This window comes from Paroedura picta, chromosome 5, assembly GCF_049243985.1.
Source record: "Paroedura picta isolate Pp20150507F chromosome 5, Ppicta_v3.0, whole genome shotgun sequence".
Classification (NCBI taxonomy): Eukaryota; Metazoa; Chordata; class Lepidosauria; order Squamata; family Gekkonidae; genus Paroedura; species Paroedura picta.
In genome coordinates, this window is record NC_135373.1 from 32,176,357 (window position 1) to 32,197,197 (window position 20,841).

Below are 20,841 nucleotides of genomic sequence, written 5' to 3' on the forward strand. Positions count from 1 at the left end.
AAAACGACACCAAACCCTTATTACCTTTGTGTTCTTAGAGGAAATTCCACAGAGGTGTATTTCCACCTAAGAATCCGCACTGCAGGCATGCTCCCACCCACGCCTGCTTAGGATACCTGGATCTCCTGTGGCCACCTGCAGCTGAATGGCCAACTCCTTCCTAGCCAAATGAAGTATAGCTTGCTGGAGTCATCATTTATACAGGATTGTTGGGGATAATGGCTGCAAAGTTCAAGAAGAATGGATGCATGCCACTTAAAGAAGAAGAAGAGTTGGTTTTTATATGCCACTTTTCCCTACCCGAAGGAGGCTCAAAGCGGCTTACAGTCGCCTTCCCATTCCTCTCCCCACAACAGACACCCTGTGAGGTGGGTGAGGCTGAGAGAGGGCTGATATCACTGCTGAGAACAGCCTTATCAGTGCTGTGGCGAGCCCAAGGTCACCCAGCTGGCTGCATGTGGGGGAGCACAGAATCTAACCTGGCATGCCAGATTAGAAGTCCGTACTCCTAACCACAACACCAAACTGGCTCTCAAACATCTCCATGGTAACCTACAGGGGGGGAGGGGAGCTTTTGCTTGCCCACCAAGTAAATTGTCTTGAACAATCTTGATTGCATTAACAGAGGCAAAAGGAACTGGGGCTAGCGACTGCACTGATGATTAGGGATGAGCATGATCTGGAAAATTCCGGTTCGATCTGGAGTGTGTCCGGACCCAGAAGACCCAACCCTCCGAAATGGACCACTCTGGTTTGGGACGGTCCATTTTGCTTCTCTCTGCTTCGAAGCGGAGGGAAATGGAGCAGTGCATTGAAATGGCTTCCAGGAGCAGAAGCCGTCTCCGGGGTCTTAGCTGGGTGGGAGGGGGTGGGGACACGTGTCCTCCTCCCTCTCAGACCCACCCCTAGCCGGCTTCTGCTCTTGGGTGTTGTGAGGCACCTGGTCTGAGTGAGGGGGAAACAGGTCAGCTTGGGCTCTGCTGGGAGGCCTGGTTCAAACAGGAGCCTTGTAGAGACCAAGCTCTCTGCAGGTTCGGCTGGTGCTCGGCTGCCCAGTTCGAACTGGGCACCCCATGAGACTTCCCGCCTCCCCGCAAACAACGAATCCTGCAGAGAGCCAACTCAATGCAGAATCCGACTGAGGTCCGTGAGGAGGGGCAGCCCAGGATCAGGCTGCAAGGTGTGAGCTGACAGCTCTCTGCCACCCGGGCTGGAGCCGCCTCCCATTACAGCTCAATTTAAACTGAGCTGTAAGGGGAGCCAGCCCAGGATTGTCTAAACTGAGCCCAATGCACACCTCTAACTTCAGTGCAGCATTTAGGAGGAGAAGTCAACTAGGATGCTGAAATGACCTGCAGACAGGAGCCCTGCTATCAGCCCCAAATGATTGTGAGCCATTTCTGTGATGGATTTCGCTCCATCTCACCCCCACACCCCCACCGCTTGGAAATCTGGTTCGGGGGCATGAACCTGGGCATTCTCATGGGGAAATCTGGTTCACGTCCATTCCTAGTCATGATCTCTGCTGCACCCCCAGTAACGTTCAGGGCCCCTGGCACAAAACGGGGGTGGTGGTGGAGGGGAGAAGAGAAGCACCCTTTCTTAGATCCTGGTTGCTTGGCAGGCTCTCAGTGAATCCTCGCCAGCTGGGATGGAGCCAAGGGAGAGAAATGCCACTAGTTTACATTCCAGATCTCTTGATAAAGTGGAAGACTGCCTTTGGCTCACAGTCACGGTTAACTCTTAGGGTGCTGTTGATTGGCTGTGCCAACTCTTTTGCTGAAATACCCCCAAAACTCCAAGGGTTCCAGTGCCCCATATATAAGGCTGTGCTGATTTTTATCTATTACCCCCAAAAGGTCCCAGTTCTCAGTACTCAATAGCCGTGAGAACCCCTAAAAGAACCCTGCCTGTGGATATGAAAGGCAGCCTCCAGCTCCAAGAGAGCTTATTGTAAAGTTGAACATAAGCGTAAGGAGCTAAGTGACCAGTCATGCATGTTTTGTCAGCTGCCAAGCCACACAGGCAATTTGCTCTAGTCTGGCACTCAAATGAGAGCCGTTGGGTTTTTGAGAATCCCTAATACTGACCCGTAATCACCACAGAGCCTCTTGTGGCGCAGGGTGGTAAGGCAGCAGACATGCAGTCTGAAAGCTCTGCCCATGAGGCTGGGAGTTCGCTCCCAGCAGCCGGCTCAAGGTCGACTCAGCCTTCCATCCTTCCGAGGTCGGTAAAATGAGGACCCAGCTTGCTGGGGGGTAAAACGGTAATGACTGGGGAAGGCACTGGCAAACCACCCCGTATTGAGTCTGCGAAGAAAACGCTAGAGGGCATCACCCCAAGGGTCAGACATGACCCTGTCTTTGCACAGGGGATACCTTTACCTTTACCTTTATTCACCACTAGCCAAGTTGTCCTCCACACTCCACTCAAATCATTCCTGAATCTGGTTTGGCCCAATATCTTGGGAAAGATCACAGTCAGACGGTGTTTGCGTGCTGTACAGATGCAGCAATAATGCCCATATGGGAGACATTTTCCTTCCCCCCACCTTGTGACTCCTCTCACCACTGAAGAGCTTTTTCAGGCTTTTTTGGTTATTAGCATTTATGTTAACACTTATTGATATTTATTTATATCCATGTAAAAGAAGAAGAGTTGGTTCTTATATGCCGCTTTTCTCTACCTGAACAAGTCTCAAAGCAGCTTACAGTTGCCTTCCCTTTCCTCTCCCCACAACAACACCCTGTGAGGGAGGTGAGGCTGAGGGAGCCCTGATATTACTGAAGAAGAAGAAGAGTTGGTTTTTGTATGCCGCTTTTCTCTACCCAAAGGAGAAAGTGGCCTGGGTGAAGGCCAGGAACAATTCCCTAGGGCCAGGGACTTCCAAGAGGTTAGCACCGGCAGAGCAAAGTGTCCTGCAGGGGGCATAAGTAGACAAGCAATCCCTCAGATAGGCAGGGCCCTAGCCACAGATGGACTTAAAGGTCATAACCTTAAAATTGATTGAACCTGATCCAGGCCATAACTGGTAGCCAATGCAGCTGCCTCAGCACAGGCTGGATATGGGGCGTCATGGAAGTCCCTAGCCCTAGGGAATTGTGCCTGGTGTTCAACCAGGCCAGGGCCTTTTCTGTCCTGGCCCCGACCTGGTGGAATGAGGTCCCAGGAGAGCTGAGGTTCCTGATGGAGCTACCACAGTTCCGCAGGGCCTGTTAAACAGAGCTCTTTCACCAGGTCTTTGGTTGAGGCCAGGAATAAGATCTGTGAGGCTCCTCCGAAGCATTTACATGGAGTAATCCCCCTGAGGTTGTTAGGTGGGGAGGGAGCGATGGGATTATGTTGCCATCTGGGTTATATTTATTTTAAGGGGACGTTTTATGGGGTAAGGGTTTTATGGGGTTTATTTGACTTGTAACCCAACTTGAGTCTACAGAGAGTGTTAGCCTAGAAATATTAATTAATTAATAATATTTGTAGCCTGACACTCTCTGTGGACTTGATAATTGAAAGTTATACTTTCAATTAATAAGAAAAAGGCTCATTTTCATTTCGTGTTGATTAATTAATTAATCCACTGCAACTGACAAAATTTTTAAAAAAGGGAGGGGAGCTTTTTCTTATGGCCAGAGACAAGAATGTAGATCAGAAAGCGAAACAAAACAGACAGAAACTTTTCATTAAAAGTATTATGCGCCTGACGCGTAGGGTGTGTGTGCTCAGGAGTGCTGGGGGCGGAGAAGAAGATCAGCAAAAGAGTTTTGCAAGCTATGCAAGACTGAATTATTCAAGAGAGTCTTTCTAAACAGGGAATAGCATAGCTTTGTACAAAAGGCTTCCCAATGTTACTTGAATAAATTATTGGACACTGTGGTCTGTACTACCATGTACAGTTCGCTCTGGATTGAATCCTGTTGCGTAGCTTTGCATCATTAATGTGCCGTGCTAACACTTGTGCTTTGCTTCAGTTCCGTTTTGTCGGACTTCTGGTTGGTTCTACAACCCGCATCCTATTGCACTACTTAACGAATGCCACATGTTGTTGACTGTATCGTCTCAGCCAGTGCGATCTGTTTTGAGTCCCAGTGATAGCTGCAGACCGCAAATAACATCCTTATCCATTGTTCCTCTTTATATATTTGTGAAACAGGCCTGGGGGTGGAGACTGTCCTGGCAGTCCAAGATGAAATAGGGCCAATCAGAGTGCAGCCAGCAAAGCCCTCCCTCTCCACCTCCCATCCTCCCTCCTTGCCCACTCGCGGGGGGGGGGGGATTCCCTTCCCTTTGGCTTGCAAAGTGCGAGGTGCCCCAGGAAAGTGGCCGTGGTGCTTGCGGGCTGCGGGGGGCTGGGGTTGCTTTTCAAAGCCCGTTCTTAGGAACGGGCTTTGCAGCTAATAGATAAATAAAATCCAATTCCTTGAAGGAATCCCACTATCTGATCCCTGAGATGCTAACCTGGAAGTGAAAGAAAGAGGTATAGGAACCGGTGTTGCAGCTCGGAAATACAGACAGTTATTCCTTCGAAGAACAGGAATTGTGGGCTTTGCCTGCCACCATTCTCAAAAACCAATAACCATTCCATAAATCCAGCTGTAGGCCAGGGAGAGAACAGCGGGCGTAAACGGATCATTTGTCAAAGCCACCTGGCCTTTCTTGAGACTTGCATAAATGTTGTATAAGGCTTCTTTGGGATCCCTTACTGAATGTTAACAGGTGTCCCAAAGAAACAGTGAAGCTATGGCCTCTGCCAGAAGTTTGTTCTTCAGATTCACCCAAAAACATCAAGAGCTTTCTGTCATCCCTCACGGATCTCCCAAAGAGTTGAACATTCTTGCTAAGAGTAAGATTCACCAAGCTTCTGGTACATATGCGGAAGCGAGAGAGAGAACCATAGGAACCTTGTCACTGGCGTCAAGAGTTCTCTTAAGTACTGCACTTGCCATGTTCTGAACCTATGAAGCTGGCAGCTGAATTCCAACTGTGGTAGCTCCGTCAGGGCCCTCAGCTTTCCCAGGAACTCATTCCAACAGGTCGGGGCTAGGACCCAAAAGGCCCGGGCCTGGATCAAGGCCAGGTGTAATTCCTGAGGGCCAGGAACTTCCAAGAGGTTAGTACTGGCAGAGCAAAGTATGCTGCAGGGAGCATAATTTCAGTTCTCACTGTATCCCTTTAATCCACATCCAGTTCGCACTCTGTACCTGCACTCTGCAGGTATATTTTTCTTTTTCTCCTCCAAATCGCTTTTCTGCCGCGAAGCAAAAGACAGACAAGTGGATTCTCTCCTGCTAAAAGGGCAGAAGAGCTCTAAAGGCTTTGCTGCTGGAAAGATTCTTGGGAGGGGGCCCAGAAATCCATCCCAAATCATTAAACCAATCGACAGTGTAGAAGTGCCTTGCTTTCTAGCCAAGGTATTTTCAAGAGTTATGTTAACGGAACATTGACTGAAGAGCTTCCTTTCTCTCTAGCAGAGGAAAAAATAAACATTCAAAGAACAGCAGGCTGGGGACAGCAATACAGCCCTTCTCTTGCACTTGTTCAGGAAATGTCAGTGTCGAAGATCCAGGGACAAAACCAACAACGCGACAGCACACAACACACAAGAAGGAATGAAGCCGCCTACTATTGGCCTACTCTGCATGGCAGTGACTGTCCAAAATCTAAGTTAAGGTCTTTCACAGCACCTAACACTTGATCAGTACAAGATGTATGGGGGAGCTTGGTATGGGGGAAGCGACTGAGAGGGGATCTGATAACTATCTTCAAGTATTTAAAAAGGTGCCATATAGAGCAGTGGTCCGCAACCTTTTCCAGGCTGCGGACCAGCGGCGGCATGCGCACGCGCATGATGTGCATGCGCAGCCGGGTCGCACATGTGCGTTTGCACCATGCACGGCCACAAACACGCATGCGCGGCACTCTTGTACATGTGCGGGAGTGCCACACGTGCGCGTTTGTGGCCACGCATGGCGCAAATGTGTATGCGCGACTCGGCGCGGCCCTGCGGAGGCAGGGAGCTGCGGCCCGTGCCAGGGCCTTCGCGGCCCGACACCGGGCCATGGCCCGGTGTTTGGGGACCATCAATATAGAGGATGGAGCACAGCTATTCTCTCTTGCCCCAGAGGGATGGACCAGAACCAATGGGATGAAATTAATTCAAAAGAAATTCCGTCTAAACATCCGGAAGAAGTTCCTGACAGTTAGAGCTTCCTCGGCAGCTGGTGGGTTCTCCATCTTTGGAGATCTTCAAACAGAGGCTGGATCGCCATCTGACAGCTGATTCTGTGAAGGCTTAAGGGGGTGGCAGGTTACAGTGGATGAGCGATGGGTTTGTGAGTGTTCTGCATAGTGCAGGGGGTTGGACTAGATGCCCCAGGAGGTCCCTTCCAACTCTATGATTCTATGATCCTCATTTAACTGGAGTCACTGGACACAGCCCTTGGAACCTGCCATGCAAGATGCTCTACCACTGGGCCAAGGCTCCTAGCTCAGATGAATTCTCACCATCAACAGTGAGCCTATCAGCACATGAAGCTTGGCGCGGGTTGCCTGAAAGGCTGCCCACTCTCTGAATAAGAGGGAGTTCTTGAACAGGAGAGAAAAATGGGTCAATAAGGCGGGTAAGCACCAGCCCTCTGGGGACTGAGTTGGTCCCTGTGCAGATCTCAGGCAGGGGGATTGGTGGGGTCTGTACAGATGGCAAAGTCCAAGTGGCAGATCACTACAGGACAGTTCCATGAAATCCTACCTAATCATGAACTCCCTCAGTATGTGACTGGAGGCCCCTTTTCTCCACAGGACTGACTTACATGGATTCTGCCTACTCCCAAGTTCAACACAACATGACACGCCAAATGGAGGGGCGACCTAATGGAGCTGGCCATGAAGCCAGGTCAGAGTCTCCACCCCCCAGCTCCCACCACAGTACAGACTTGACAGTATGGGGAGAAATCCAGACCCCGGCATGAATTTAAACACTCACAGGACTGAAAAGGAAAGGGTGCAGGGGAGAAAGATGCTCAATCATATGGGCTTTTCGGTCTTAATTACAAGAATTGGAACCTCCAGAACTTGTAATTATTACACCTGGCTTTTCTCATTACGTGGATTAGTTTTTCAGTCCACCAATGAAGCGCTGCCCAAAGCAAACTACAAAAACTAACCATCTTCATTTTCTGGAGCAATTGCCAAGGATGCTGGAATGCACCTGCAATGAAAGCAGGCAAGGGAAACTAGGGATCGTAGGAGATGCTAGGGAACAGAGTGATAACTATCGGGCCCTCTTCTGCCCAGAATTGACTTCCTTTTTAATCTAGTGAAGTGCAACGAATGGTCTGAGGTGGGCCATCATCATGATTCTGCTATCCTGCCACCATTCCTTTCTCTTTGCGAGGATACCTGCAGGGGCACAGTAGAGGACGGCATGACTCTTACCTTTTGTCCCGGGCGGCTGCAAGTTGTCTCCTGTCATGGAGCACCAGCCCACAGGAAAGATGTCTCTTGAGTCATAGCGGCACCAGTAGTCAAAGGCCCCCCTCCAGCCGTCAAAAGTGATGAGGACCTCAGAGCCCCGCACCTCCCCGATGGTCGCTGGGCAGATGAAATGTGGGTTTTTCCTGTCCACGGCCTCCAGTTTCATCCCTATCTTGAAGAAATTCTGGGACGGAGATGGGGGCTCCTAGAGGAGAAGAAAGGCATGAGTGACCCTTCCCCCTAAATGCTATCAAACACCAACAGTGAATGTTCCACGGCTTTGATCTGGGGACTGATAAGCAAAAACCCATTGCTGACTTTCTGCATACGCAGCTGAATTTCAGTTCTCACTGTATGCCTTTAATGCACATCCTGTTTGCACCCTGTATCTGCACTCTGCATGTATTTTCTTCTTTCTCAGATTTTTTTCTCCTCCAAATCGCTTTTCTGCCTCCCTAGAAATGGAGGGTGGGAGACACCCACAATGCAATGCCTCACTAGAGTAGTTATAAAAAAAAATAATGACAGGAACCCAACTGTACTTAGTTCCCATAATTAAAAAAAAAATTGCCAAGAAGGGAGGGGAAGAGAGCGGGAAGGCAGATGGCACTTCTTGGGAGCATTTCTCAACACCCCCGTGTGATGCGCACTTTGGGAGGAAGGAGGAGGGGGAACAGTTGGAAGGGATCCACAAGGAAAAGGCTGTCTCTAGTTCTAATGCTGAGCCCTGATTCTTGCAGGACTTCAGGGGAGGGCTTATTTTAAAAAATTAAATACAAGTAGTACAAGGGCTTAGACAAAACGAAGGCAGGAAAACCTTCCACTAAAATGAGAACACAGAAGTGAGAGAAACTTTAAGAATCTCTCTTTGCCGTTTCAAAAGGCAGCCCTGCCTGAAACTGACCAATGAGCAGAGACTTCGACACAATGTTGGTAGTGGAGGTGTGGCGTCCGGGGAGGGAGAAAATCCAGTGGAAGAACTGCATCTGATCACAGAAGACTGTGACGGGCATGCATTTATCAAAAAAACACCCGGGAGGAAAGTGAACTGACTCCTCGGTGGAGTCTCAATGCTGGGAAAATGGTGCAGATGAAAAAAAAAAAAGGCAAAATGCATCTAAGAGGAAAGCAGCGTTAGATGCAAACATTTTATCTTAAACTGAGTGGAATGCTCTGCTAAACTGCAGGAAACCCAGGGCATAATTGGCAGAGTCTGTTTGGGGGCTTAATAGCTTATGCCTTCCAACACCCATTACAAAAAGAAATGTTAACTGTTTGAGAGCTGGAGAGACAGCTGGGGTATAAATGACCTAAATAAAATAAATACAATTTATTTCATTCATACACTCGTCTCGTTTCTTACTATGGACCTTCTCAGGTTTGCTTAACTCACACTGACCATGCAAACACCCTTCTAAGTCTTTATTCTCTATGCCAGGGGTAGTCAAACTGCGGCCCTCCAGATGTCCATGGACTACAATTCCCAGGAGCCCCCTGCCAGCGAATGCTCTGATCCAAGCTCCCCTGCTGAATGCTGGAAGAGCACATAACCTTGGAGAATTCAGAAATGGATTTATATATTTCAGCTTTGACAGGCAACTAGCAAAACTATCCCGAATGCAATTTTTGTGATTTTTTTTTGTAGGTCAGCCCAAGGAGCATTTTATGGGCTCCCTGCATCAGATCACCTCTCCTTCTCATGCCTGTCAGACCCAGTTTTGCTTTCTCACCTGCTGCTTGTCTCTCTACCCTTATATCCATGGACTAATCTGAGGCTGCCTTGACTGAGCTTGGTCTGCATGGATTCAAGTGCACCTGAGACTTACCTCCCTGGGCCGCACATACTGCTGACACACCCCATCAGCCGCTCTCGCATACACACCTGTGAAGTTCCTGTGCACCGTTCAAGTTATACTCTCATCAAAATTACAGACTTCCTCCCAAACAATCAACTGTTTTTTTTCCAGAAATACAGGAAGTTGCCTTCTACATTCCACTCTCATACATTCAACTGAGTGTTTTGAATTTTAAGGTTACCCCTTTTCACTCATCTTCCTTTAACATAACGGAGTTGTCATCCTGCACTTTCTCCATGAATTAAGGCCCAAACAGCTTGGTTTGATTTTTCAATGTGAAGGGCGGGGTTGATCTGGAGAACCACCGTCTGGCCACCCCTGATATGGGAGGTCCTGGTTGCCTTTGGTCTGGCTTCGAGTCGGTCACAGTGTAGGTGTGGGGAACTTGTTTCCGGAGCACCTAGAATCCCAGTTCAGACTGGAAGGGCTTCAGCTGTTCCTCCCCCCCTCCCCCCCAAATGCCAGTTTCTTAAGCCAGAATGGCTAGGACAGGGGTAGTCAAACTGCGGCCCTCCAGATGTCCATGGACTACAATTCCCACAAGCCCCTGCCAGCATTCGCTGGCAGGGGCTCGTGGGAATTGTAGTCCATGGACATCTGGAGGGCCGCAGTTTGACTACCCTTGGGCTAGGAGGACTGATAGGCTACATGCACTGCACCCCATCTGGGCCCGTTTTGAGTTAGTAAAGCAGTGCAGGGTAAAGGTGGAAGCCCCTTCTCTCCCACACACCACAGCCCCCATCTAAATTGAAATTCGCGACACCTGGGAAACAAGTTCCCTTACACCAGACTGAGGCAAAGCTGGGACAGGGAAATCCAGCCGATGCAAGTTACAAACTGTACCAAAGCCTCATCATCTTAAATTTAGCCACAGAGGTTTAAAACAGGGAGGGATACAAAGTTTCACAATGAAGTACCTTATGGAAAATTCGAACAGGAGCCATTTCTGCTCCGTTCAGGGTTTTCAGGAGAAACATGGGCCAAGACGAAGCGTTCAGCCGAAACCCTGCAGAGAGATAGAGATGGAAGGGGGTGGCATTAAAAGGTCGCAAAATAACCCAAAGGTTATTCTGTTATGAAGGTTATTCCACATAAGACTTCTAGAGTTCATCTAATTCTGGTTTGTGATTGGCTTCAAGGCTACATGATGATGATATCTCCTGCCCTCTAGTGGCTAAGAAAAAAACAGCAAAATTCATGTTCTCAAGGTATTTCCAAGATCATTTCTGCACACAACAGCAATCCCCTGCATCCAGAGCTGGTTTACTCATGTAGCACATGCTAAGGGCCCCGTGTTTTGGGAAGAAAGAAGGCTGAGACATTTCCTGAGAGAGGTGAAACTAGGAGACTATCTTGGGTAAGAATTTCCAATCAGAATGTAGGACCCCTCAAGAGGGAAAAACATTCAAAAATGGAAAATCCACCTGGATGCTCAGCAGGAAAGTCACCTTCATGGATAGAAAGGACAGTGTAATAGAAGCCATAGGTTCAAATGGGGTTTTTGTCAGGGCCTGGAGAACTATCTCCAAAGACCATTGCCAAAGGCACTTTTAAGACCAACAACGTTTTATTCAAGGTTTGAGCTTTTCTGAGCATGCACGCTACCCCAGACAATGGAACAAAGATCATAAGAGTACAGATCTAAGGAGAAATCTTATATCTGTACGCTTATGATCCTTGTTCCATTGTCTGAGGAAGTTTGCATGCCCACGAAAGATCACACCTCGAATAAAACTTTGTTAGTCTTCAAGGTGCTGCTGGACTCCCATGAAGGCATACAGACACTTCATTTCTGCACAGTGCTTTGTTCTCTGCTTCATCTCCTTGACCTTCACCAGTACCCTGAAGCCCCTTTTTGGATAATGTGAGCAGCAGAAGGAACGGCTCATCCTCCCCTTGGGATTTAACCCACAACCGAAATGTGCTCCTCGGAAGACAGAAAATTCTACTCACCCAGCGGGGGCTGCAGCATCCCCCCATCCTTCTCGCAGTTCCCAATGGGCTGGATTTCGGCAGAGTCCACCAGACGCCAGAAGTCGTTCTTATTGTCGCTCCCATCCAGGCGTAGTCGCAGACGGGCTCCCGTCAGCCCCACCACGGTGGCGATGCAAGTGGAAGTGGTGTTCCTGGGGTCCTGAGCCTCGAGCTTCATGCTGATCTTGAATTCATTGGCGGGTGGGGTGTAGGACTGAGGAAGATCAAGACCTCTGTCAGACCTGAGAATCAAACCATCTATTTTCCTTCCTTCACACAACCCCCTTCGTTCCCTGAATTGCCCAGGCTTTTTAAGAACAATAGAGTATTTCAAACTCCATGTCCAAGTGACCATTACAGGGAATCCTTAATAAGGAATATAAGTGTAGCTCTTAAGATAATTCTAACTATCCTCTAAAACAGTGGTCCCCAACCCGCGGGCCGCTGCGGGAGGGGAGGGAGAGAGAATCAGGCCTGCGCCCGCGCATCGCGCATGCACGGCCGAAATCGCGCATGCGCGGCACTTTCGCGCATGCGCGGCACTTTCGCAGTTGCCCTGCCGGTTCCCAGCCTCAAAAAGGTTGGGGACCACTGCTCTAAAAGGCTTATTTAAAAACATAAGAAGGGCCCTGCTGGATCAGTCCAGTGGTCCCTCCAGTTCAGCAGCTTGTCTCATGCGGTGGCCGATTAGTTCTTCTGGAGGCCCAAGAACTGGGCATAAAGGATGAGGCCTTCCCCTGATGCTGCCTCCTGGCCGGAGTCCATCTGGCTGTCCATCAGGAGATAGAGCTGGGTGTCATCCGCCTACTGGTGACAGCTCAGCCTGAAACTCTGGACCAGCTGGGTCAGAGAGCGCATGCAGATGTTAAATAACATGTGGAAGAGCACTGCCCCCTGCGGAACTCCACAAGGGAGTGCAAAGGGGCGTGATAACTCTTCCCCCACTGCCACCCTCTGTGGCTGGTTCTGGAGGAAGAAGATCAGCCACTGTAAGGCTGTCCCCCTAATCCCCATTCCGGAGAGGCGGTGGGCTAACAACTCATGATTGACCACATAAAATGCAGCTGATAGATCTAAAAGCACAAGGATAGCCAAACCACCCCGATACAGCTGGCGTCAGAGATCATCCATCAAGGCAACCAGCACAGTCTACACCCTGTGGCCAGGACAGAAGTCCAAGTGGTATGGATCAAGGGCCAAAGCTGCCACCAAGAATGCCAGGAGCAGGTCCACGGCAGCCTTTTCCACCAGCTTACCCAGAAAAGCTGTGCAAAGCCGGCCAGTAGCTGGCAGGGTCCCGCAAATCTAGTGATAGTTTCTTCAAGTGCGGGTGAACCACCGCCTCCTTAAGCCCTTCAGGAAACTCTCCAGACTCCAGATCGACTCCTATGCATATTTATTCAGAACCAAATCCTAACATGTACGCATATATGTGTGGGCAGGTAATAACAGCAGGTAAATCGTAAAGTTTTAAAGGTATTAAAATTTATTGCCACACAATTTATTTTATAGAATTCTTTTTTCAAAAAGTGACCCTAAAAATACCATTCCCTTCTAGTGCTTTTCAAAGTTCTGAACCGTGCAATTTCACATGCTAGCTCACACTGAATAAAGATCACGTGAGCTTAGAAACTATTACATGGATTCCAGTTGGGAGGGGGGAAGTGCCTCTGTTGCTACAGCTTCCAAATGACAAAAATCTTGGCCTTCATTCCCCCTGCCCACAAAAAGAATGAGAGTCTACCTGCATTTGTCCATGTCTTGACCAAAAGCAGACCCTTTGACACAACTCTTAAAGAGAGAAAACAGAAATAAAACGCCCCCATTACCTGCTTGAAACAATGAGAAGGGGCTGGGATGGAGCATGTCTCTTTCAAGTATTTCTCCCAGGCAAAGTGACCTGTAAGTACGGCGAGGGGAAAAAACCCGAGTTCAATAGAAGCTCTAAGAAGTCCTGTTAGAATTACCATGTTAGAATTACTTGAGGATTGCACTGCCTCCTACTCAGCTGTTTAGTCCATTGCCCACAATACTGACTGCCCCCTCTCTATTGAAGCCTGGTGCTGGTTGAGCAGCAGTTAAAGTCTCTTACATGCAACAGAAAGTTAAAACAAAGGGGGAGAAAGAGAAGTCATCTCAAGGCCAATAGCTGAGCGAGATGCTCTGATGCCAAACAGTAGCCTCCAAAAAGCTTCCTATGAGCCTGTACTTCATTAATTCCTGAGCAACTTAAATAGCAAGAGATCTCCATTTCCCAGTGACCAGGGCCTAGTCTGCACACACAGGATAATGCACTTTCAATGTGCTTTGGCAGCTGGATTTTCCTGTGCGGAACAGGAAAATCTTTCTTCAAAAGTGCATTGAAAGTGCATTATCTATTGTGTGCAGACTAGGTCTAGGAGAGCACGAAAGCCAGCAGAAGTGAAGATGCATTGACAACTCTCGTTTGACTCTTCATTTTCAGGTCCTCAGCCAGGACCTACCAAATGGAGAGCGTCAGTAGCGTTGCCAATGGACAAGAAGGAAAATGCCCTGTCCCTTTAATAGAAAGGATTCCTTTCTTGCCAGGTTTCCCCTTGCCCTGGCAGCCATTTTCAACCCTGGGAAAATATATTCTCAGGTCTTGCCAGGTCTTCCTGGTGGTGTCTGGAGATCTCCCAAAGTTACAAGTGATTTCCAGATCGTGAGGATCATTTCCCCTGAGGCAAACCGCTGCTTTGCTTGAGGGGCTTTATGACAGCTGAGATGTATGCTTCCTTGTTTTGCTCAGGCAAGGTACGGCACACACAAAAAATGAAACTAACTTCTTATTTAACAAGCATTTTATTAATGATGCCCTGCACGGTGTAAACAGGTGACTTCCTGGGGGTGTGACAGGGAGACAGACAGGCCAACTGGCATCACTTCCGTAATGGTCAAAGGGTTGAGAAAGGCTGAACTAGAATTTGGCTAATGAGATTCCCTGAGAACCAATCCTTACAGTGCCATCTCCTGGAGATTTTCCAGTTCATTAAGGTCCCATAATTTGACTGCTCTAAGGAGAAAACCTCTCTCTAGGCCACCTCACACAAACCATGGTGATTGCAAAAATTCATGTTAACAAGCAAATGAGCAGCCATGCATCAAGCACTGCAGCCCGAACTTAAGTATCGCTTTACCTCAAGTATAATGCCTTTTAATGGCAACAGTCACACGCTCAGCTGCAAGTTATTAAGCAATGTACACGCATATATGAACCAGCCTTGGGGCACCTGGTTGTATAAACACCCTGCTTTCACACAAGGGACTCCAATGACTACGGATGGGCATGAACTGGAAATATGCGGTCCATGTTGGTTCATGACCAAACCACAAACTGAATTGAGCCAGGAGGTTCATTTGTAAACTGAACCAGTTTGTGGCCTTACAAGCTGCAGCCGCTTTCAACAGGTTTTGCAGCTGGTTTTGGGGCTTTCTTGTGCAGTCTCTTTAAAGTTTAAAGGAACTGCACAAAGAAGCCAGAAACAGCTGAGCACCAGGGAGTAGACTGCTGCCTGCTGTTCAGCTGTTTTTGCATCGTTTGCTTAGAACAGTCCCTTTAAACCCCTCTTTCTACTCCATCCACAAACTGCCATGAACTTCGGTTCATGCCCATTTCTACCAATGACCATGACATGTTCTTTGGTGAGTCAGCGTGGTGCAGTGGAGACAGTGCCGGACTAGGATCTGGGAGACCCAGGTTTGACTCCCCACTTGCCACGGAAGCTTGCCAAGGTGACCCTGGGCCAGTCACACACACTCAGCCTGACCTACCTCACAGGGTTTATGTGAGGGTTAAAATGGAGAAGAGCAGAACGATGTAAGCCACTTTGGGTCCCCGTTGGGGAGGAACGCGGGACTACACAAGAAAGCCAAAAACAGCTGAGGGAAGTAAATAAATAATAATCCAATCATCAGTCAGTATATAAAAGAGAGACCTGATCGCCAGGCAGATGGAGCTGAGTCAATGGAAAGGTCTGTGGTACCTGATGGCTTTGGCAGTGCTTAACTGGGCCCATTAAACATAACATTGGGTGTCTTCTGTACCCACTGGGATTGGCAGAATAAATTGCCATCTACTAACAAGGACAGGATGAGCCTCTTGTGGCGCAGAGTGGTAAGGCAGCAGAAATGCAGTCTGAAAGCTCTGCCCATGAGGCTGGGAGTTCAATCCCAGCAGCTGGTTCAAGGTTGACTCAGCCTTCCATCCTTCCGAGGTCGGTAAAATGAATACCCAGCTTGCTGGGGGGTAAAATGGTAATGCCTGGGGAAGGCACTGGCAAACCACCCCGTACTGAGTCTGCCAAGAAAACACTAGAGGGAGTCGCCCCAAGGGTCAGACATGACCCGGTGCTTGCACAGGGGATACCTTTACCTTTAACAAGGACAGGAATGGATGAAAAAGATGGATTCAGTTCATACCTTGGTACTGAGAGGGAGGTTCTGACAGGCGCCCATACTTGTGCTTTTTGCCATCTTTCCAGTCTATTGCTGTTAAGGCAAACAACAACACTACATAAGGATGTGAGGAATCAGGTTGCTACAGCGTTCTCTTCATGAATAAGTCATTATAACTCATTTTGCTCTCTACTCATTGCTCTACCTGCTTGCAACCTGCAGAGCAAGCAATGCTGGCTGCAGGCACAGTCCTACCCCTCCACATCAAACTAAAAAAAAAAAGAGAGAAAGTCAAAACCCCATATATTAAAATACTGAGAGCCTGGTTTAAAAATAACAGGGCGTCTTAAGAAGAAGAAGAGGGTTCTTATATACCGCTTTTCTCTACCCGAAGGAGTCTCAAAGGGGCTTACATTCGCCTTCCCTTTCCTCTCCCCACAACAGACACCCTGTGAGGTGGGTGAGGCTGAGAGAGCCCTGATATTCCTCAGTCAGAACAGCTTTCTCAGTGCTGTGGGGAGCCCAAGGTCACCCAGCTGGCTGCATGTGAGGGAGTGGGGAATCAAACCCGGCTCGCCAGATTAGAAGTCCACACTCCTAGCCACTACATCAAGGTGTCTCTCAGATCAGGAGGTCTGCACTTTTCTGGAAAGATCAAGTCAGCAACTAGTGTGTGTGTGTGGGGGGGGGGGACGACAACACAGGGGAGAGGCAGGAATTTGTCATTTCTCTTTATTTCTCAGATTCCCACAGACAGAAGAACTCAGGGAAGACTTTGTGGAGAATCATCAGAACTATAAAGGATCAGTGACAACTGTTCCTCAACTCCCACCCTGTCCATCTTCCAAACTGCCCATTAATGACCCTTCCGCTTTATTAAGGTATCCTTTTGCTTGTGGTAATAAGGTGATCAAATTGTGCGGAGAAAGGCCCACACTTCAGCCTTTTCTTTTAAATGGGCATTTCACAGATTCTTACCACATTGGCTTCCCCAGGAGGGTCTCTGTCTTACCAAGGAGCGATAAACACTGCTTGTAGGATTCATTCAGCCCGCCAATGTTTCTCCTCCCCATCTGTGTGGCCCCATGCTGCCTGCATGTGGTGACTCACTAAAATGCTGTGCGGTAAGGGGGCGCCAGGAAATCTCGCATTACTTCCCCATTATCATCAGTGACCCTGCGGTCCTCTTGTGCCGTCAGTGACAGACAACGCAACCTTGCTAAGCAGCCTGTGACCTTGGAGTTGTACTCCTAGAACATTTTTATCATGAGCTAAATCAGGGGTCCCCAACCCCCGGTCCGCGGCCCGGTACCGGGCCGCAAAGCCCATTACAGCGGGCCGCCAGCGGCCGCGCCTGCCTCCCCCCCCTGCAGCGAGAGGAGGGGAAAGAGGCCGGAATGGCAGCCGGCGCGGCAGCTGGCGCCCCAGCAACGCAAATGCGCACACGCGGAACTGCCGTGCATGCGCGTTTCCGCCCCCTGGTGGCCAAAACGTGCATGCGCAGCAATTGGGCATGCGCGTTTATGAGCAACTGCAGCAGCCAGGCCGCTGGCTCTCCCCCACCCCCGGAGGCGGTCCCCGACTAGAAGAAGGTTGGGGACCGCTGAGTTAAATAGCATAATGCAGTGTTCCCCAACCCCCGGGCTATAGACCGATACTGGGCTGTGAAGCCCTCGGTACCGGGCTGCAGTAGGGGGGAGGCGCGGGCGCCGGTGGGCGCAAATGCGGAGCTGCTGTGCCTGTGCATTTGTGCCCACCAGCGCCCACGCCTCCCCCCCCGGTCCCCAGCCCAAAAAAGGTTGGGGTCCACTGGCATAATGGACTTCTTAAATCTGCTTCCGGACATTCTGGGAGAGTCACAGAAACCCACCATTATTCATTAGCGCAATAAAGTTACACTCAGACTATTCCATTTTGTTTCTGCAGGAAATATTAAATGACAGGAAAGGCATTCCATTTTTTAAACCCCAGATTTCATGCCCAGACTCTCAACCCTCGCTTCTTGAAAACAGGGGAAACACCCGAGCAAGTAGCATCTGCACTTACTTTTATCCATCCCTTTCCTCTAAGCAGCGAAGAAGCAGGAGAGAGAAGGGGGATGAATATTCTTAACAGGCAAAAAGGGATTCCAAGAATCATTTCTGATATTTACATGGCAGCATTCCTGTATATTTCACAAAGGGAAGGGAAGGGGGTGGGGTGGGAGAAAAGAGTTAAAATTAAAATCACAGTGCAGAAATGGTGTGCCTTCCCCTAGGGATGCTTGCTTGCCCTTCCTCTCTCCTCAGCTCCGGCTTTGGAATGGAAATACTTAACATGCATCTAGTGCTCATATTGAAGCCTCCTGGCCCTATACAGTAGGCTTTGGTCTGTTTTTCTTGTCCGCTTCACACATTCTCCAAAAAGTGTGAAAAAGTAGCTGGGATAGGAGTCTATACAAGCTTTGGATGGCCTATTCTCAATTCAGGACATGTGCTTAAAAATATCATTTCAGGGAACAAGAGTCTACTTCTGATCCCACAGTCCAGTCATACAGACCTTTTATAATTGTAGGACTTCATTGAAAACCAGTTCATTTTTCTTAAAAAAAAAAAAAAAGAAGAGTTCTTTGCCATTCATGGCATAATTGCAGCCCTACTAAATTATATTATTCTTATTCTTATTCTTATTCTTATTATTTCAGTTTATTACCCGCCACTCCCAAGTGGCTCATGGCAGGTTACAATAGTCTGAATAAAATCCCCCATAAAACCCCCATTCAAACCCCAGGCATAAAATCACACAGATCCAGTAATCACAATCCAAAAAAAAGAGAAAGATGGCAGAAAAAAACAATTTGAAACCCTATCCATTCCCCCAATAAAAACCTCATAGAGCAAGGTGAGAAGAGGGGGGCAAATGTAATCCGCAGCCACCATTCACATAGCTCTATCCTGGAAGGGGGGCCATACAGATCCTCCTTGCTGCACTGGCCTCAACCATAGACCTGATGGAAGAGCTCCGTAAGATCATACTTATGGTCCAGTATACTGTTTCACAAAGCTGCCCTGGTAGGTGAAAGAGGGCACAGAAGCCAAGGTGTTCCCCTGATACTCCCTCCTAGTGCTGACATCCAATGCTTTACGATTCCTGTAAACTTAAACTGCTTGATGTATCCTGACTCTGTTCATTTTGCTAATCTGCTTTATGCCAATAAAGGTATTGTGTGTGTTACTCAGATTCCTGTATCGGGAGGTTCACCACATTAGTAGCCATGCATCCTTGCTGCTGATTCAAATTGCTTAATTAGTTTGTCCCAAGTTTTTGTATTTTAAAAGTTGGTCTTTGTTTGTTTTTACTGGGGATCTTCAGTTACTAGTCATGAGAACCAGTTCCCAGCCAAGAGACTAAGGGATATAAATGCATTAAATAAGCCTGTGATCCCCCCCGCCAAGGGTCTTCAGGACCAGCATGGTCAGAGCAATCAAGATGGCTCTCTTTCTACCCTTGATTGCAGGACTATGCCAAGGAAAACCGGCCAATGTTTCCATAAATCACTTCCCCTGCTACTGTTTGAATGATACATTAGCTAGGAGGGTGAGACAGCATCTGGGTGATATCCTCTAGAGTAGCTGAAAGCCTGCCGGAAATTAATTACTATATATTGGGGAGGCTCTATCTCTTATCTGTTCCACTTAATATTTCTAGTAAGGGCTTGGAGGAGGAGCATGTCTCATGACTTAAGTGCCACTCAGCGCTCAACACCCACTCAGGGCGGCTGTCCTGAGTGTCTCCTCCTCCAACCGGCTTGCCTGTCTGATCAGCGGCCAGCCAATCACCTTCCGTCCCCCACCCTTGACCACCCCCTCCTCCTTCCACTTCCCTCTGAGGATCGGAGGCTGCGGTTTCCTGCTGGATGAGAGCTGCCCCTGCCAGTGAGTTTGCTGCCAGAGACCTCCAGCCTGCAGCCTTTCCAGGTCCTGGGGGGAAGGAGAGGCCATCTGCAGAGTTCCCCCCCCCCCATCAAACGACCATTGTATTCCTGAATGCAACAAGCTTGGCCCCTAGTCAAAAATAACATTTTTTGAGGGGGACCCCAACCAAAGATGAAGAAGACGTGCCAGCAATGTCAAAAGTCCCCCTCCTCCACCAGGAGAACGGCACAGTGTTCAAATGCCGATTAATTCAAGCAACCAATTACCTGACTCTCAGCAGGAGAAACCGTATTAGCGGCCAGTATTAATTTTTAAAAGCGAGAGCCCCCACTTTTTCAATGACGACATTAAACAGGTGACAAAAGGCTAGGAGCCTGCGGAAACTCCGTGAACACGGATGTCAATTACAGTGAAATGATAATAGTATCTTCAATTGCTTTCTAAGAAGCCCATCTGCGATGAGACGGAACCCGCCCGCCTTACAGGCACAGATGCTGGGGTCAGGGCATATGGCAGACGGTGTTTATAACACTAGGAGTCTCCGTGGCAGCAACGGTTAGAGCAGGGGTAGTCAAACTGTGGCCCTCCAGATGTCCATGGACCACAATTCCCAGAAGCCCCTGCCAGCGAATGCTGGCAGGGGCTTCTGGGAATTGTAGTCCATGGACATCTGGAGGGCTGCAGTTTGACTACCCCTGGGTTAGAGGATCTGCTCTTCCAAGTAAAGGAGGACAAGCTTGAAATCCAAGGGCGGGAGGGAGTCGGCTGAGGCTGAGACCACCACATCGCTGACCAATCAAGTTCCCCCTTCCTTATCAGGCTCTCTGGCTGCCTCTCAGTAGCCTCCTGTGGACCTCTACTTTCCTCCATTTAATTTTCTTCTGTTAAAGGTTCTAGAGGGAGGCCGATGCTCCCTGGGATGAGCAAGAGGTGGTGGAGGAAGAAAACAAACACAGGGAAATGTCTCATAAGAATAACCCTTACGCTTCGCATGGGGAATGTAAATAAAGAGTGATAAACAGATTGTCTTCTTTACTGAGATTCCTGCCCTTGCTTTGGGGGAGGAAAACCACTAATTGAATGTCCAAAGACAGCGGGGGGATGTTAAAGGGGGAAGGAAACCATGAAAAAGCACCTTAACTCAGAAGCCCCGTTCTTGTGGCATGTTGAATGCAGGCTGTACAGACTGTTTCCCTGGCCTGAAATCGCAG

At 48.7% G+C, this 20,841-nt stretch overlaps 1 protein-coding gene across 3 annotated transcripts in view; it reads right to left on the bottom strand.

The window, feature by feature from the left end:
• SCMH1 (Scm polycomb group protein homolog 1) overlaps positions 1–20,841 on the bottom strand; it is a 56,318-nt gene that overhangs the window by 19,186 nt on the left and 16,291 nt on the right. For all 3 annotated transcript variants that reach the window (XM_077337123.1, XM_077337125.1, XM_077337126.1), the window contains exons 3-8: positions 17,763–17,880; positions 15,741–15,809; positions 13,130–13,200; positions 11,280–11,514; positions 10,244–10,332; positions 7,432–7,675 (exon numbers count right to left, since the gene is read on the bottom strand). In XM_077337123.1, coding sequence (XP_077193238.1) covers positions 7,432–7,675; positions 10,244–10,332; positions 11,280–11,514; positions 13,130–13,200; positions 15,741–15,809; positions 17,763–17,772 — 718 coding nt within the window. In that variant the 5' untranslated portion in view covers positions 17,773–17,880. The remainder of the gene's footprint in view (positions 1–7,431; positions 7,676–10,243; positions 10,333–11,279; positions 11,515–13,129; positions 13,201–15,740; positions 15,810–17,762; positions 17,881–20,841) is intronic.